General features: G+C 38.1%; 1 protein-coding gene across 1 annotated transcript in view; it reads right to left on the bottom strand.

Annotated features, from left to right (window-relative positions):
- The window catches only part of zfyve9 (zinc finger FYVE-type containing 9), a 46,713-nt gene that overhangs the window by 5,915 nt on the left and 21,626 nt on the right, over positions 1-19,172 (bottom strand). The window contains exons 5-16 of the mRNA XM_004914004.4: positions 17,809-17,985; positions 14,733-14,878; positions 13,118-13,229; positions 9,991-10,113; positions 9,027-9,182; positions 7,334-7,558; positions 6,233-6,315; positions 3,880-3,984; positions 2,721-2,871; positions 2,425-2,505; positions 1,751-1,913; positions 235-340 (exon numbers count right to left, since the gene is read on the bottom strand). Coding sequence (XP_004914061.2) covers positions 235-340; positions 1,751-1,913; positions 2,425-2,505; positions 2,721-2,871; positions 3,880-3,984; positions 6,233-6,315; positions 7,334-7,558; positions 9,027-9,182; positions 9,991-10,113; positions 13,118-13,229; positions 14,733-14,878; positions 17,809-17,985 — 1,628 coding nt within the window. The remainder of the gene's footprint in view (positions 1-234; positions 341-1,750; positions 1,914-2,424; positions 2,506-2,720; positions 2,872-3,879; positions 3,985-6,232; positions 6,316-7,333; positions 7,559-9,026; positions 9,183-9,990; positions 10,114-13,117; positions 13,230-14,732; positions 14,879-17,808; positions 17,986-19,172) is intronic.

Here is a 19,172-nt window from a genome sequence, read left to right as displayed (position 1 = left end):
CATTGGACAAACTTACAAAATCAGTGAGGGGTCAAATAATTATTTCCTCCACTGTATCTCCTGTCATAAACAACTTTTCCAACCTAGCCAACCAGGGTTTGGAATGCCTGATCCAGGAGGTTTAAAGGAGAGTACCAAATTGCTGTCAATTGCTGTCAAACTGCAGTTTCCTGAACACTCCAAATTGAGCATATATATGCATTTCCTTTAGCATCATCCATTTTCACTGCATACCTCTGTCCAGCGAATGATTTTACCACTAGCTTTGTATTCTGAGCCATGAAAAATCTTGACACTGGTCACAGACTCCATTGATTTGCCATCAATCGGACTAAAAACGCTGCACCAGAATAAAGGACACAGGTGAAAAAAGGGTTAGAGTTTGATTCAGTTGACTTATTCTGTTTAAATACAAACACTTTATTGCAATATAATTAAAGTGGAATGAATATGAAGAAGCCTCCCTTCAACAAAACACATCAGAGTAAAGACTCTCCTAGGGCAGTATACTGTAGCCATAAAACTACTAGCCATTCCTCTTCTGGCAATACTCATAAAATTCATGCTGTATTTAGAGATTCTAAATTGTAGGATATTCCAGTGATATATACTGCTTATTGCTACTTATTACGATGAGGTTCAAAGTGGATAAATGTTAAATAATGCATCTACTAACAAACAAGCTAGAAATACTTTAAGCTATTTCTATTTCAGTGCCAGACATGGCACTCCAGAATTTGTACCTGTATAAAAGGAGCATTTCATTCAAGAGATGCAAGCACAAGTCTGCCTATTATTAATTGGACATACCATCATGGGTATGCAGTACACTTTTGGCACCCAACTTAAAGGCACCTTAAGCTGGCCATACACTGAAAGATCCTCTTGTTTGGCAAGGTCCCTTATATTCTCACCTTGAGGTGGGCAATATCTGCTTGATGCAATCACTGACCCTCGAGCAAAACGATCGGATTACATTGACAGAGGTGCAGGCCATTAGGCAAGGACCTCATCAACAAGCTGATGCACTCCTCACCCCAACAGGATTTAATTCCCAATAAATTTTAACTCTGCATGATCAACAGCTGGCCAATTTCGAGCCAGGTATCGGTTAGCAGGCCTATATGAAACCCTGTGTATGGCCACCTTAAAGGAAAACTATACAATACTTAAAGGAATACTTAACCAATACATAGGTCACTTAACATAATATAAACTATTAAAGAATCTCGCCAAACTGGAATATATTTATCAGTAAATATTGCCCTTTTACATCCTTTCCCTTGATCCGCCATTTAGTAATGGGCTTTGTTCTCCCTCAGTGATCACATGACAAAGAAATAATGCAGCTCTAAATGTAACAGGAAGAAGTGTGGAAGCAAATGGAAGAACTCTGTTCATTAACTGGCTGATGTGGCCTAGCATGTATGTGTGCCTTGGCTTGTTTGTGTGCGCTGTGAATCCTATGATCCTAGGAGGTGGCCCTTAATCTATTTAGGATTACCCAATAGCACATACTACTAAAAAAGTATAATTTTCTAAAACTGGTTTATTTAGATGAAGCAGGGTTTTACATATGAGCTTGTTTATGCAATGTATTTTTATAGAGACCTACAATGTTTGGGGGATACAATCAATGCATTCTCTGATAAACCCTTTTCCTAAAAGGATTGTGCAAATGCCGAGTGGACACCCTCTGAGATCAGTGGGAAACCAAGTGAGTCATTGATGGGGTTCAAAGATTTCTTACCCTTTGTTGAAATTCTTGTCATCCTCCACCCACTGGACATAGACATGCTCCTGTGTCTCCTCTGCATCAGCTTTTCCACATGTAATGGTGAAGTCCTTCATCTCCCTAAGGGACTGTCTGAGGGCATCCATGCTCTCTGCGGTGATCTGAACCATTACCCCATCTGGGACACAGAAGGGCTTGCATCATGTGGTGGAAGATACATTCACATTTTTAAAACATGGATATTTTTTGAATATCCATGTTTGTAATAAAGTATTATTAATGTAAAAATTTAAACTCTTCTGCCAATAAACCTTTAAATCAAGTCTCAACAGGAATGCACCAAATCCCTAATTTTTTGGATTTGGCCAAATCCTCCACAAAACATTTGTCTGAAAAACAAACCAAATAGGGACCCTAACTTGAATTTTTGAATCTGAAAAAATAAGCATCATCTGTGAACAGCCAACAGTTCAGCCAGAACTTTAAATTCATATGACTTTAAGGGTTTGACCAAAGCACTAAGGATTTTACCATATCCTTAATTATGCAAACAGTGATGCATACTGGCTAAATCTTGGTGCATCCATAATTTCAGCTTAGCTAATACAACTATCTAATGTATAATGCCACACAGTAAGAATTTTCCAGACCTTGGTAAATGTGACAAAGCTTAGGTTTTTATATTTTACCTTCTACAATGCTGGATTTGGCCAGGTAGCCGGAAGAAGACTTTAGAGCCCCACTGAAGACAAAAAAGCTGGCCCCAGTCACTAAAATTACAAAAGAAGACTCAATGGTTAATGTGTTGCTTTTAGAGGGTGTTAACATAGACGGACAACATTAAGGAGGAATCATCCCATTATATTGAGTTCCTCAAACTTGTATTCTGTGTAAAAATTATATTGCGACAGAATCCAAACAAATAAAATATGTAAGTTAATAACTTTCCTGGCAATGCCAGGTGAGTATGTTACATCCTTCTCACCTTTACGTGGCTGTTTGTGGATACTAATGGCCTGGGTCTGGTAATTGCCATCATCATTCTGCACACACACAAGGTGAGAGTCAGCCATCTGATTGAAGCATGCACCTATGGCAAGCACATGCTCATTGGATTTGTTCATCGCTTTCATCATCTGTGGGTAACAATGACATAAGTGCCCTCACATATCATCATAAAAACAGTTTCTGTCTAGTGCAAATAACTAAGCATACAGAAACGAATATCACTGGATTCTGTAACACATACTTCTCAGTTACTGTTAACTTCAGGTACAGGTTAAAAAAAAAAAAACCCACTTTGTTTTAGGGCTATAGGCTCAGATTGCCATTGTAGATATATATGTGCAATATGGCGTGACTCTGCGCCTTTTCCAATATGTATCAAAGAGTTCTGGGCTATTGTTGTAATCCAAAGTATATTATTGGGACATTAGATAGGAGACATTAGGTACCTCATTAAAAAGCAAGTGTCTGTGCATCTCAAACAATACATCATTTGTAATGTAAGGATTTTTTCAAATGCACACCCTAAGTAGATATTTATTACTCAATTTATATAGTACTTATTTGCTTATGCAGTTGTTTGCAGAGGTTGTTATCTGTCACATGAGTTTCTTTCCTGATGGGGCTTACAATCTAATTTCACATTTACATACTGGTATATTAGGGTAAATTTTTATCAGGAGCCAATTAACCAGCCTGTATAATTTTGGAATGTTGTAGCTGAGCAGAGTACTCAGAGGAAACTGATGCAGACAAGCAGGGAGAAACAAACTTTACCTGGGCAAAAACTGAACCAGCGGTGTAACAAGTCACCACACAGCCACTCTTACCCAGCTCCCTATATGCCCACTCCCTGCCCTCTGACAGCCAAGCCCTCCCCCACGCAGTTTCTTTCACTTCTTAACTTTCTTAACTATAGAGGAAGCAGACCTGCTTCCTCTGTAGTTATGCTATTGCTTAGAACCCCACTAAACCATGCCTACTGAAAGCAACTTTCATAGATGTGCGCATTACTAAATGAATAAGCATGCATGCATTGCTTAGACAAAGAAATGCACAGCTGAGATTAACACAATACAAAATAAATGCATTATAAGGTCTTCACTTAAAGGTCTTGTTGCAGGCTTAGGGATCTGTACCTCATTGTATCTGTTGCTGGGGATTTTGATGCTGGTTTTTCTGACCTCCATATCCACCACCAAGCCCTGCACCACTGGCAGAGTATACTGATAGTTTCTGAAATCCTAAAAATCAGAAAAGAAATGGTCAGAAGAACTAATAAATATAAAACAGAAGGCCCCCGCCAAAATTACAGCGATGGAAAAGGAGAGCAGGAAGCAAAATGGTAGAATAGCAAATAGCTGACATACCAATGGCTGACATTCCAATGCCTTACCATGTCCAGACACCATTTTTTGAGTGTTAAAGCCAGCAAAACACAATAAAAAATACCACAGACATGTGCCACAGAAAATGCCGCCCCCCCCTTCCATATTAACATAACGCAACAACATGGTAAAGGAACTTGGCAGCATCTGTACGTGAGCTAATGTTTAAATGGTTCTTATATTGAACCCATCAAAGTATTTTATAAAAATCAGAAAATATACAGAAAAACAGTGATTTCATTTTTTAATTTTTAATTTTTAGATTAAAATGTAATTGCTTTAGTTTCACAGGTATATTACCTATATTAGTGGTTCTACCCAGAACCCTACAATCCATATACCCCATTTCCAATGAATACCCTATGTAGCCTTAACCTCAGTTCTGAAATTTATTAAGAAAAAGCCTCTTCTCCAATCCTCCAAACTTCCCCTTTGGAACAATTCAAACCTTCCCCATTTTTGCACTTTAGAAGACTTTATATACTGGCCTACCCAAAATATCAAATACCTTGAACACCTCACCAGGACTCCAACTTTTTTCCCCACAATGTCCTACAGCAAATACCAGTCCTACCCAATTCTGTACTTCCAAATGTTCTGGTCCCAGTTTAGAACACTCTTGCCAGCCCTGACCAACACAAACCTTAAACACACCCTCCACAATGAATGTGCCACAAAACTAACCTTAAAGGAAAAGAAAAAGGTAAAAACTAAGAAAGCTTTATCAGAAAGGTCTATGTAAATACAGCCATAAGCACTCACAGAAACCCTGCAGTCCTCTATCAAAAGAAACACATGATTTCTTGTCTCCTTTTTGTTAACATGCTGTTCCTAATTCCTGAGTCGGAGCAGCTCTCTCGTCTTTCCCCTCTCCTGCTCCGCACTCCCATAAGAATGCTAAGAACTCCCTCCCTGTCCCTTAGGAATGTGTGATCTGAGCCATTCAACAGGAAGCTTCCTCATAGTCTTACAAACTGAGCATGTACAGGGGTCTTGGTGCAGGAGCGTGGCATTATGGGAATTTTGTTTATAGAGCTCAGCGTTTTTTTTCCTATGAGGCTTCTGATCATCTGAACAGGAGACTTAAGGGCACTATTGAGAGAACTGAAGGTATGCATGCAGCGTGAGATTAACACTTTATTAGCCTTTCCTTCTCCTTTAAACTATACCTTAAACTTATGGCTGAGCTACCCATGCCATTTTCAACATCCCAATCCCATAACATGATGAAGTGACAGATAACATACTTGCCTGATACCACCAATATACAACCCCAATTAAAGACCTAATGATTATTACCCTACATGTGGCACTGAAGCCATGGTCATGTCCTGCAATTGCAGTATTTTTGGGATTATATTATAGGCACCTTATCCAATGAACTACGCCTTCCCCACATTTGCTCTCCTGGGTGACATATCCTCAGCTAAATATGAAAGACTAAGACTCCTATACTATACAAAGAAACATATAATACTGAAATGGATTCGTAAGGGTCCCAGTCCTCCCATCTTTGACTCATGGATGTGACAGTTAAAGGTATTCCCTTGTTGAATCTTACATATAAGAGTAGGAGTAAGTTTGAGAATTAAGTCCCTTTTGGGAATTAGGTCTGAAATCCACACTGAACTTCCCAAATATTGTTCACTCAATTAAAATGTGTTTCTGTGACTGTGGTGCTGACTGTATATTCAATGTGACTTTTACCACTATATCCTCAAGCTATACCAGTTCTTGGTAACACTGTATTGTTTTAGAAGAATTTATAATCAATAAAGTTTACTTATATATAAAAAAAAAAAAGATTGTAATTGCTTCTAGTCTCCTTCTGATGATAACAAGTGCCTAGTAAAGCCAGTATCTTTCACATCACAGCTTCCACTGGCTGCGCCATTTTATATAATAATAATGCTAATCTGATCTTAATCTGTAACTCAGGTATTGTGGGTCAATCTGTCAGCCACAGGCCACTTCCTGAACAAATTCTGTTGGCCTGTCAATAATTTGCTTTACAGCAAAATATGATCAGGACTTACATTAGATGCATTTAACTTTAAGCTATGAATATTATTCACACCCATTATTTACAAGGGATTAAACTCACAGCTAGAACATTAATGATGGTGTGTCCAGTTTCCCCAAATAGAGGTTTTCTGAATCGAACACTGAAGAGTGGGCACGGGTACACTATAAGGTAAAAGGAAAACTGTGAAAGCAATGAAATAGGTGTTGCTTATCCAGACACTGTATGTTACTTTAGCCTCTTTCACCAGCTACAGATAAAAAGTAATGATCAAGATATTTGTAAACTCTCCAAGACATCCTTACAACCAGAAGAAAGGTGATCCACAGCCCTATGAAGCCTAGCCCCAAACATTTGGTCTGGGGCATTGTTGCTTGGGTTTATAAAGCTGTGGATAACTCTCTTGCTGTTATGCCAAGAAAGAGGACAGTGAGGGAATATCAATACTGAAAATTAAAATAACTAATTAGAACATAAAAATATACAATTTTAAAGTAGACACATAAATCTATCAAAGTTGAAAAATTTCAGCGCAAAGACACACAGGGCGATTAGTCTACGCGACTTTAAAACGCCGACCAAATTGCCGATTTTGTTTTTTTAAAAAGTTGCGGCAACTTATTGCCTTGTGTGTCTTTGCCCTTAAAAATACAAGGTACAATTGAAATTTTTCTTTCTGTATTTATTTTTTTAGATATTAACATGCGTCCATATTTTAATATCCTCGGTAATAATATGTAAAAGTATTACTGTTGTACACAGTCTAAATATAGTGACAATAGACTTTATATCTGATAAAAGAAGCTTGTTTTTCTGATACAATTGGGTTTCTGATATTGAATTTAGGTAGTATTAAAACGTAGTGAATATAAAAAAAAGAAAATAAACCCATTTTCTTTTCTTTTATATTCACTACCTTTTAATACTACCTACATTCAATATCAGAAACCCAACTGTAGGTAACATTCAAGCTGGATGCATAATGAGCATTAAAAATATAGACAATTACCTAGCATGGACCAGATTTTGTAGAGTTATGTGTATATATATATATATATATATATATATATATATATATATATATATATATATATATATATATATATATATATATATATATATATATATATATATATATATATATATATATTGTTTTCACTAATAATCCACAATTCTACTTACATCTGTATTCTGCACCTAAACGCAGCATAAGCCGTATGGGGAACACTTTGGCCCATGGAGTCTCCCACTTTTGAATAAGGATTCCAAACAAGTACGGCTCTGCAGGAAGAACCAGGTCCTGGAGAGACTGGTAGGTCGGCGTTACATAAAGAAATCCACCATGTTCCTTACTACCCAGGAAACTCTGGCTCAGGAAGGAATGGCCCAGATTCCCCACAACATTACCTATGAATTACAATGACAAAATGTATTTGTTAAAAACCCAAAAGTCAATTTTCAAACAATACATGGAGCTAAGGCCTAAAACAGATGTCTGATTATTCTAATATTCTGCCCTCCATTTGTATAAACTATCCTACTGAGTTCCAAAACTTCCTTGTACAAATGTGTGACACTGTATTTATAGTAACATGAAGCTGACAGAAAAGAGGTGCAGAGCAAACTGTGCTTAAAGAAATACTTTAATGGGAAAACCTGTTTCATTTTGAAATTTTACATGGGCTAGCTATGTTCTTCAATTCACAGGGTGCCACAATCATATGCTCTGATAAACTGCAGTCACACTTTACTGCTGAGCTGCAACTTGGTGTGATATCAACCCCGCCCTTTCTCCCCCAGCAGCCGATAAGCAGAACAATGGGAAGGTAGCAAGATAGCAGCTACCTGACAGCTGTATTGCTAAAAGTGGTAGATATCAGAATAGCACTCAATAGTAAAAAAAAAAAAAAAAAAAATCCAAGTCCCTCTTGGGACTCCTCAAGTTACATGGGAGCAGGAGAAAACAATAGGTTACTTGAAAGCAATACCAATGTGTAGCACTCGCTCCTTCTGAAAGCCCAGACTCAGACATGATGCACTGAGATGGCGGCCTACACACTGATATTGTAAAAAAAAACATTTGTTGGTTCATTAATAAAATTTTAAATGGTAGAGTGAATTATTTGCTATGTAAACAGTGTAGCTTAGTTACGCCTTAAAAACCATAGCAAGTGTTAAACTTAGATAGCAATTGATAATTGGTAATGCACCTTGCTGTCTGTGTCCTCCTCCCTTCTTGTCATATCAAATTGCTTTGGCTATTATCCCTAACAAACGCAAGAATAGTGTTTTGCAACGCCTATAGATGTACAACTGTATATGTCTGTACAACCTGTAAATGCCAGCATTTGGCTACCCTTAAGATGTTCTTAATAGGGGTGCATCAAATCCAGTTTTTTGGGTTCGGCCGAATACCGAACCGAATCCTAACTAGCATATGCTAATTAGGATTTGTAAGGGTTAAACGTTGCAGTGCGTGTACTCTTTAGTGTTTATGTGGCGACATTAACCCTTCCAAATCCTAATTAGCATGTGCTAATTATATGCATTATATATATTATATGCATTCGGATGTGGTTCGGCCGAATCCGAACCCTGGCCGAATAAAGAACTGAATCCTGGATTCGGTGCATCCCTAGAACCTAAACCTTTTAATTCTGGGCTATTAAAGAAGGCATAACTAAACTAAAAAAAAAAGTATCTCCATTGCATTTATACATCAAAATGTGAAATACAAAATTCCAACAGTTAAATAGCATTACTGGCCTTTTTTAATCTATGTTCAATACACTAACAACTTTAATATTACTTCACTACAGCCTTCTTCCCACCAACTGCAAAATAGTCAGCTACTTTAGAATTCTGGTTTCCATACCCGCAAGCGCCTCCCGGTACAGTTCGACAAAATGGCTAAACAGGTCCTTCGGCAGGCACTTCTCATCAGGCAGGCACTGCAATAGGATTACAATCTCAGCCTGGCCCACTGCATGCATTCCCTTTGTAGTAAAGCACCAGCATTTCCTGTTAACATCTGCAAAAAACAAAAATAATTTTACACATCCAACAGATATAATATATTTACAGATATAATATAATAATACCATGGAAACAGTAACATTGTAAGACACACCAATATTAATATCTATGATATGCAAGAGTGATGTGGGCTAGCTAAAAAGAGATTCCAAATGTCAATGGGCTACAGCAGACGACCGTTAAAGGAGAAGGAAAGTTAAAAACTAAGTAAGCTTTATCAGAAAGGTCTATGTAAATACAGCCATAAGCACTCACAGAAACGCTGCACTGACTTCTCTGTCAAAATAAACGGGATTTTTTGTCTCTTTGTTTTCCTGTGCCAGAGACAGGCAGCTCTATCCTCTCTCCCCTCTCCTGCTCCCACCTCCCTCAAGAATGCTAAGAACTCCCTCCCCCCCTTAGGAATGTGTCATCTGAGTCAATCAGCAGGAAGCTTCCTCATAGTCTTACAAACTGGGCATGTACAGCAGTCATGGTCTTGGTGCGGTTTTAGCACCTTTGTTTGTATGTTATCCTTCCCTAGTGCCATTAACTGGGCATAAATATTAGGTCCAATTTAATGCACTCATTCCATATTGCATTAATTAGAAAGAAAGTCATAATCAAAGTTTAGGCCTGCATATAAGAAATGTATTTTACAGTTAAGCTAAATAAAGCTGTATGACAGTTGAAAGAATCTTCCCTGCCAATGACCTGATTTCTCTTTTGTGTTCTACACTGTCCTGGTTAAAAATTAACATGGAACATTACTGAAATTAATAAGTGATATTCCAAAACAACTTTAAGTCTGCATGTCAACTTACAGTTCACAATCTTAACCATGGCCAAAAGATTTGCATTTAGAACAAAAACTAAAGGATCTGGTCCTCCATCCTCTAGCTGCTGCATCACAGACATCTGGGAAGGGCGCTCCTCAACTGCGTAATCTGTAGGACAGGAAGTGATAAATTTAATAGAAACAAATTACATTTTTTTTTAGAATGACATTTACTTAACTTTTTTTTACCATTAGAATTCTGCATAACCATGAGGACAAAAAAATTGGAGGACTAAAAATGCAGTGCATTATTCAAGTCTGTGACAATAATATATAATGCATTACATTTTTACCTCTTACTGGATTAATGAAATATGCATAACCTGTAGTAGTGACATTCACATATCCTGCTTGGTGTGAAACATCTAAGACCTGTTGGCCCCATTAACAGGCTTTTTTCCTTCATCTAACACAACTTCCTCTCTAACCAATAATAAGCCCCCTGCTGCCACTTGGGAGTCCTGGCATGAGACATTTTGATATCTGCAATCAATTAGCCCTAAACTAGAGGCAGGAGAATGGCTGTTTATTCTTTTTCTACAAACTTATTACAGTGTGAAAAAGGCAGAACTTCCATTAGGAAGTGTCATCTCCTTTATAGTTCAGTGCATAAATAAATTACGACTGTAATCACTTTCAGTCATTCCAGCTCGAGTCTTATACTGTATTGCACTGTCCAACTTCTGTGGTACCAAGGGCCGGAATTTTTCTGGCCTATATAGTGGAGGGCCGATAATGGAAGTCAGTTTTGACCACTCCTCTTTTTTAAACCTCAACCACTTCAAACCACACCCATGTTATCACTAGAGCTTTTATGACCATACCCACACTAATTGTGGTAGTGCAGCAAAAACCCAAATGGTTGGTGCCTGCTGCAGGAATATCACCCTTTATTCATATGTGAAAGAAGTTTATTATGTCATATTAAGACACACACTCCCAGAACAAATCCCTGCCAGCTTTACCTCCCACATGCAGCATAGAGCAGGCAAAATATGGCACACACAGGTAGGGTAGGGCAGGCAGAGTATGGCACACACAGGTAGGGTAGGGCAGGCAGAGTATGGCACACACAGGAAGGGAAGGCAAGCCAGTGTATAGTACACACAGGCAGTGTATGGCATCCACAGGTAGGCAAGAATATGGCACACACAGGCAGCATAGGGAAGGCAAGAATATGGCACAAACAGGTAGCATAGAGCAGTACATACAGTGACTAAATGCTGGCACTGCTCCTACAATCTGTCTAAGGTGTGAACAGATGAATAGTATGGGCTTTTACTGTCTAAGCCTGAGTTGAACAATACACGGCTTGAACAATGCAGGGACTAAAAGGTGTGTATAATATAGTGGCATCAAGGTGTGAAAACAGGGGTTTACAGCCTGAATCTGAGGAGGGGCCACTTAATCTCAACAGGTGGGGGGGGCGCAGGTTGCATCCGCCAGTTGAACAGCACTGTGCTAAGATATATATATTTCCTCAGCACTCTTTAATGCAATGACTTAAGTATGTTTGGACAATCAATATAATTATTATATATTTATATAAAGTAAGTGCTGAGAAAATGTTCGTCAATATATCATTTAAACCACACGTCGTGCACCTAAATATTATTTTATAAAATACAGAATGATTAAGCTTGCTGTTAAATGTATATGTAATTAAGAGAGAAGTATGGCTTGACCCCTTTAATGTTATCTCTCCCATTACTCTGGTCACTTTAAGGATTGCCTTGGCAATGAATGTGAATACATAGCTAGTAAATTACTGTCACAAAGGGCACTGCCTAGATAGGATGCATCAGCCTTGCATGTTTGTACAAGCAATGTAAACAAATATATCTTAACTAAAAAGGACATGAGCTCACAGGGCCAGAACTAGAGGTATGCAGAAGAGACGTGCCTAGGGTGCAGCAGTGGGTGCACTAGACACGCACTGCTTTCGTCCCTAGTCTGGGCCTTGTTCCCCCACTGCCCCCATGTCCCCTCTTTTACCTCCCTCTGTGTAAGCGCACGCCTGTTTACTCTTCTACGTTAATGGTGGGGGGGGAGGTTGGCCGGTCAGGTTGTCAAGGGCTCCTGTGAGCTCATTCAGTTTGGCTTATGTAAAAAAGGTGCATAAACACAATGATACATAGCCCATTCAACAACAGTTTTAAAGGAGAAAGAAAGGCAAAGTCACTTGGGGTTGCCAAAATGTTAGGCACCCCCAAGTGACTTAAATCGCCTTACCTTTTATCACGGGCTGGTGCCCCTGTTCGGAGAGAACAGCACCAGGCCGGGGTAGCTGCGATCGCTTCCTCCTTCCTGGTTCGGTGTGCGCGCGCATGCGCAGTAGAGTGAAAAGCCGAACTTTAACAGAAAAGTTGGCTTTTCACTCTACTGCGCATGCGCCGACCGCTGGCATTTTAGGAAAAGGAAGCTCTCTGCTACAGGTACCCCGGCTGGTGCTGTTTTCTCCGAACAGGGGCACCAGCCCTGGGTACAAGGTAAGCGGTTAAAGTCACTTGGGGGTGCCTAACATTTAGGCACACCCAAAAGACTTTGCCTTTCCTTCTTCTTTGAGCATCCTTTAATTGTCTATTCAGAATACAGTCCTGAAGGAAAAAATGGGTTTCATAGGACAGAGCATCTTTTGGCTCATGTCATACCAGAATGCTATTATTATTATCATCATCATCAGTATTTATATAGCATGTAAACATTTACTAAGGTAGCTAATGAACATCAAGGAAGGTCACCTAACAGGAATAAGTGGCTATTAGGTGAGTCATTATGACCTTCACTGGAAAACTGACAAATAATTTCACTAAGCAATGCACTTGAGCTATGTGGAACCCAGAAATAATTGTATTCAAAACTTGTAGGCAACTGTCACTATATGTATATATACTGTGCAATAAGCTACCACCCTGGCTTATATATCACAAACTAGCTATGTAGATTTTATATTGTTGAATGCAGTTGGAAATTATAAAAATATTGGTTGGCAGTGTTATTTGTATTCTGTTGAATTTTGTTTAAGCTCTTAAAAAGACAAGGCTTTTAAAAACTCAGTGGTAAAGGCAAACTGTGCCCTTCTTAGCAGTCTATGTGGTTTACATGTAACTTACCTCCTTTTACTCCAGTAGAAATAAGTATAGGAGGAAGCCCATCTTCCGGAATAAGATTCATTGCACTGCCAACCTGAGTTATACTGCCACAGAATCCAGAAGTGTTCTCAGACTACAAAACACAGTAAGACATTACAGATGGTCTTTAGACATGAGAGAATTCACCTAGGAATTGGCAAAATCCCAACCCCTTTTGTTGGATTCAAGTGTACAGCCAAGCCAAATTGAGACAATAAAAATCATGAGACTTTAAAATGCAGGACAACTGAACCCAACATTTTTTTGTTCACCACTGATGCAATTTATCCCATATTTGACTATTCAAAATAGGATTGTGTTCAGTATTCTACCCAATCTTTCGTGAATTATTCAAAATTCAGCCAAATCCGGTAAATATGGCTTAGGTGCATACCAAATCTTACCACTGCATTGCACTGGGTGGAGCAATGTGTATGAAGCCATTATACTGGATGCTTGATATATCAATAAAACAGATTTTTTTAGATAATTGCAGGAACATTTTTAAGCTGTGTTTATTTTTCAAACACAATTATTTAAGAAATAAGCACCTCATTTTTATTTTGTTTACTCTGTGCATTATAAAAAGTCACTGAACACTGCAGTCAGGTGCCACCTGAAAGTGAAATCTTACTAACAGTCAGTAGTAATAGTTAATCCAAAAATAAGGCGTACATTAAAGGAGAAGGAAAGTCAATTTGACATTTTACTGCCAATAGATTTGCTACCTAGTGCCACCTAGAATGCTATATTTATTTTGCAGAAAGCATTACCATACCTGAGTAAAGAGCCCTAGAAGCTTTCTCTGTTAGCTTAAGATTGCAGCTGCCATTTTTGCTTGGTCTTCATAGCTTCCTGCTTGCAGCTCTAGCGTTATAGCTCAGATGACACATTCCTAAAGGAGGGGGGAGGGCGTTCTTAGCTTGTGGGACGGGGGGAGCAGGAGAGGGTAGAGAGGAGAGAACTGTAGACTCTGGCCTGAGGAATGAGGGATTTTTCTGAGAGAGGAAGTCAGATACCCTAAGAACATGTTTACAAAAAAGGAGACAAGAAATCCTGTGTTTCTTTTGATAGAGGACTCAGTGCAGTGTTTCTGTGAGTGCTTATGGCTATATTTACATAGACCTTTCTGATAAAGCTTACTTTGTTTTTACCTTTCCTTTTCCTTTAAGGAGCATTGCTTATAAAATAATTTGATAATGGCTGTTTGTAGCTGCAGGCAAACTGCTTCTCATTGACTAAAATGGGTAGTACCATTGATCTCACTGAACAAGTCTTTATTGCCTGAGTTGGGCACCTTACTTGCCTCGTATACCTAAAGGCAAAGGCAAAACAAGAAAACCAGATATATTTTAGATACCAATAACGTAAAAAAAAAAGTTACTAAGAGACCTATTTATAAAAATTGGATCTCATTTGGATTTCATTTTAGAGGATTTTCATTTTTCAGAGGTTGACTTATTAAAAGTTCCAAAGATAAAAAGCACGAACAAGTAAAAACGAGGAACAAATATGAGTAAGAATACGAAAACCTCTAAATCCTCGTTATAGATATTATACTTGTATACAAATAAGTGGCTATGTTAACCATTCTCACCTCTGAAGATGCAGAATTGTTGGTATGTGACACAGTAAGTGTCCCTGCCACTGCAGTTCCATTTGCTTTTTCTGAGTCTGCAGTCTCTCCATTAGGTAATATTCCATCTGCAAACCAAACACGCCGCTGTTCCTTTGACTGCGACCCTGTGGAGAAGGGCAAGGAATAAAAATGCAGAAAATGGGATCTACATACATTTTTAAAACAGCACTAAAAATGATGTCTTCCATTGCTTTATTTAACCCTTTTTTTCTGCCAAAAACAGTCAGTGGGAAAAATATCAAGAATGTTTACTTTTCTAGGGTTCAGCCAATCAGAATAACATTTTCCAAGTAGTAGAAAGTTCCACTGCATTTCCAGCTGTTGGCAGGTCAACATACTAAATAGGGCACCTATAGTTCCTAGGGCTTGGAATTTACAAACTTAAAAATAGCTAGCCTTTTAAATGCATACAGTTTAGAAAATAGAAAATGGCATTTGAACCAATGCAGTGTGCAGCACACATCTAAATGAATTTCTAATTAGGTTTGCTGCATGCAAATTTTATACTAAGGGGCAGATTAATCAAAACGTGAGTTTAGAGCCTAATAAATAAAAAAAAAAAATCACCAAGGTTATGCGGCCAGAGTTAGGCAATGCAACCTCCAAAAAACAGTAATTATGCACTGGATGGAGGATAACCTTCCCTCCCTAACATTCTGGAGACGGTTGGTGGATGGAGTTCTTCCCCTCATTAAATTAACTTACGAAACAAGGGGTACATATGACAAGTTTGACAAGTTTTGGGGAAACTGGTGCAACCAGAACTACTTGGCTACATAACCTATCCCCTTAGCCCAAGTGTGACCAACGTGACATAACTAAACACAGTCACTTATATAGCAACAACTGCAAAGCCAAGCGATAGTATCCTCTTGCTTGTATAAACCTGAACTTGACAGCATTCAAATGTCAGTATATCAAACACTGTTTTGTATTTTGTTGTTTTGTGCTGTTGTAAAATCAATGAAAATGTACCATTTATATTTACCTGGAAACCGTTCATTATATGTATATGGTACAATTACCTTATATTAAGTAAAAAAAAAAAAAAATTCCCAAAGGGCTCGCTCTCACAACTATTACATGTAGATAGTGTTAAATGTAATAGGTCATATAAAGGGCTGATCAAAACAGTTCTTGGCTGCCAGGGAATAGGTGTCGGATCTATTATCTGGAATCCAGAATATTGAGTGAGTTAACCCTCCCTTTAATGTTTTAGGATCAACAATATAAAAGAGCTAAAAAAGTGAACATCTGATAATGCAGGAGATATTTTCTTCTAAAAACAATACATTCTTAAGATTCTGAAACGTAGCTTGTTTGTCTTTTTAAAAATAAAACAAAAACTAGAAAAAATACACCGGCTTAACATAAAATCAGTGCAACCAAAAAAAATTAAAAATAAGGAAAAACTGGTAACAATTTTATGAAAATGAACAGAGACTTAGAGCTAAACAAGGGAATATTCAGGAAGTTAAAATGACACACCTCAAAAGAGACCGGAATTAGCAGAATGAAAGGAATTTAACCCCTCCCATCTAAAACAATGTCTACAAAAAAAGCCCATATATTGACAGTGACCTTAACTAAAAATGCCACTACTAAACAAATGACTTCACCCAAAGAATCCAAACAATGCTGTAAGCCATGAAGCAAGTAGCAAACATTTACTGAAATAAGTACAAATGTGTACCAAGTACTGTAATCTACACAAGCAACCAATCAGTTCCAAATAGTGGCAAACATTGTGCTTCTCATCCAATCTTTTCCTATTCCATTCCATAATATTATGGTGAATTAGTTAATATTGCCTGACACCTCACATGGCTACTCGCCACTTTATTATCAATTTACCGATTCTATACATAAGCTGTTTAAAAATGCTCTAAAGCTGGCCACACACAGAAAGATTTATGTTGCTGAATTGGCCCTATCAAACCAAGTTGGAAGCTTCTCTACCTGTTTATAGGGACTACTTGACAGCCTTACTGACTGATATCTGGCCGAAAACATAGTAACTGGGCAGGTTTGAAAATAGCATTGGACAAGGACTGCATCATAGACCAGCCTACATAGGCCTCTGTTAACACCAAGGGCAAAACCATACGATTGGCCTGATTTAAATCTTCACGTGGGTGGCGAAATCAGGCAAAGATCTGCTTGATTGGTGACCATGCCAAACAAGCAGATCTTTATGCATATGGCCAGTCTTTAACTCTTTGTAAAGTATACATTAAAGGTAAAATAAGTATAAAAGTTACTTTGTCACATTTGAACATGTTAAAATATAAACAATTTAGGTTTATTTAATGTTTAAATGTTTTCTAGTAGCCTTAAGGCCTAATGATCCAAAGCATGAAAAAAAACCCTTATGCAAAGTCTTACCACCCCTCTATTCCAGACCAATCTCTTCCAATACAATTTCTTTACCTCTTTCTACCTGTACACAAAACATCTTTAGAAGCTTTTAGAAGTATCTGTAGAGGAGGAAAACTGCTGCCCTTATTGTCCAACTATGTCTATTAGGGCAAAGACACACGGGACGATTAGTTGGCGCGACTTTTAAAAAAGGTGCAGTGACTAATCCACGCAACGAAATTGTGCATATAATTTGTCTCAGCAAAGCAATTATACTCTATGGGCTAAAAGTCGCCGTGACTGGGTTAATTAAATCGCCCCATGTGTCTTAACCCTTACAGTGGAGGCCAAGACAACTTTCAAAAGAAAAAAAAAATTGTGCATGCAGATGCTTTTCAACAAAGTTTGCCTTGAGCTAACAACAAACCAGATGTTTGCTTTAATTGTGAAAACTGCATCATAACAGTAAATTCAAATTGCTGATTGGTTAGCATTGTTTACTGGCCCAGGGCAAAGTTTGCCCATTACCACATAACTTCTTTACATATAGAGTCAATAACCATGAAATTGGTTTACCTCCTTACTGTCCTGCATTACATGTTAAGTTACTTTACAAATCAATTCATATTCCTGGGAGAGTATAAAAATGTTTTATTAAACAATGTTCAAACTTTACCTTCAGTTCCTGGATGTTTTAACACTCCCACTGGTACCATGACGGTGGGAGGTGGTGAACTCAATGCTCCTGAAGCTTGTGCCTGCTGCATGGGAGGAATAGTTGAGCAGTATTCAGCAGGATTATTTGGATTTGGGCTTTGGACTGATGCACTTAGCATATTCTCCCACGCTTGAGCTAAAATATACATAAAAATGAACAGAACAGTTAAAAAATCTCAAGCGACTCCAAATAAATCCCAAAAAAAAAAAGAGTCCAAATAAGAGTTTCAATTTTACAAGTGCACTGAACACTAACATATTTAAATGGAGAATATTTCTATTTTACATTCCTTGTAATCTCACAAAAGTTCACCAGGGAGCTAGATTAAGGGTCAAGGAAAGGTGAATTCACTGTTATTTTTCCTGGGCTGGTGTTTTCAGGAAACTAATGCAAGAGCCTGGGAAAAAAAGAACCACAACACCACTATCTTACTTACAGTTTCCTTATTTAGCTCAAAAAATAAAACACCATAGATTTTGCGATTAAAACAAAAATCAAAAAGCATATTCAGCACAAGCCCTATTTAATGTCACTTCTGGTCCCAGGTTCCATGATGAAGATAGCTAACTAGAAGCATTCACACTTGATGTGGACTCTTGGTCCTGGCCCAGTGCACATTATTCTGCTAAGCAATAACCACCAAAAAACCTGGACTGAAGTGACACGGCTAAGCATGGTAAACACGAACTCTGCAGCACAGCCCTGCACTTTAGAACAGAAAGGATGGCAGTTACGTTTCTGGCAATGAGGCCAATGTGTTTGGGAAAGGGGATGCTAAGCCTGTGCAAGAGGCCTAGCAGATCAAATCTTCATGGTTGTGGAGCATGCCAAGAGCGCACCCGCTATAGGGAGACCAAGATGGCTCATGTGAGATTAAAAAGGGATGGTCCCATTAAAAATAACTTTTAGTATGGTGTAGGTAGCAAAATATAAAGCAGTTGGTCTTCATTTTTTTAAAATTGCATAACCATGAAGCTCTTTTAAGACTGAAATGAAATTGAACGAATTATAATAGACCTGACAAGCAAAATGAGAACACAGAGCAAAAATGGTTGTCATTTAAAATAAATATTAAATCATTATTGTTCCCAATTTATTCCCTTAGTAATCAAATGTAGGAGTTTTAAGGACCACCCAATGTGGCTTAATTCAGAGGTAAGGAAGTTAACAGGGAAACTCTGTTGTAAAACAGCAAGAACATCAAGAAGGAAAAAATAGAAAATGAGGAACTGATTGCAGAAGAGTCTAACACTAACCCCAAACATTTTTGTAAGTATATTAATAGTAAAAAGATGAAGGTGTGGCTCTATTAAATAATGGAA

This window comes from Xenopus tropicalis, chromosome 4 (assembly GCF_000004195.4).
Source record: "Xenopus tropicalis strain Nigerian chromosome 4, UCB_Xtro_10.0, whole genome shotgun sequence".
NCBI lineage: Eukaryota > Metazoa > Chordata > Amphibia > Anura > Pipidae > Xenopus > Xenopus tropicalis.
The sequence above is the reverse complement of the archived record's forward strand: the minus strand, read 5'-3'. Positions and strand labels throughout refer to the sequence as shown.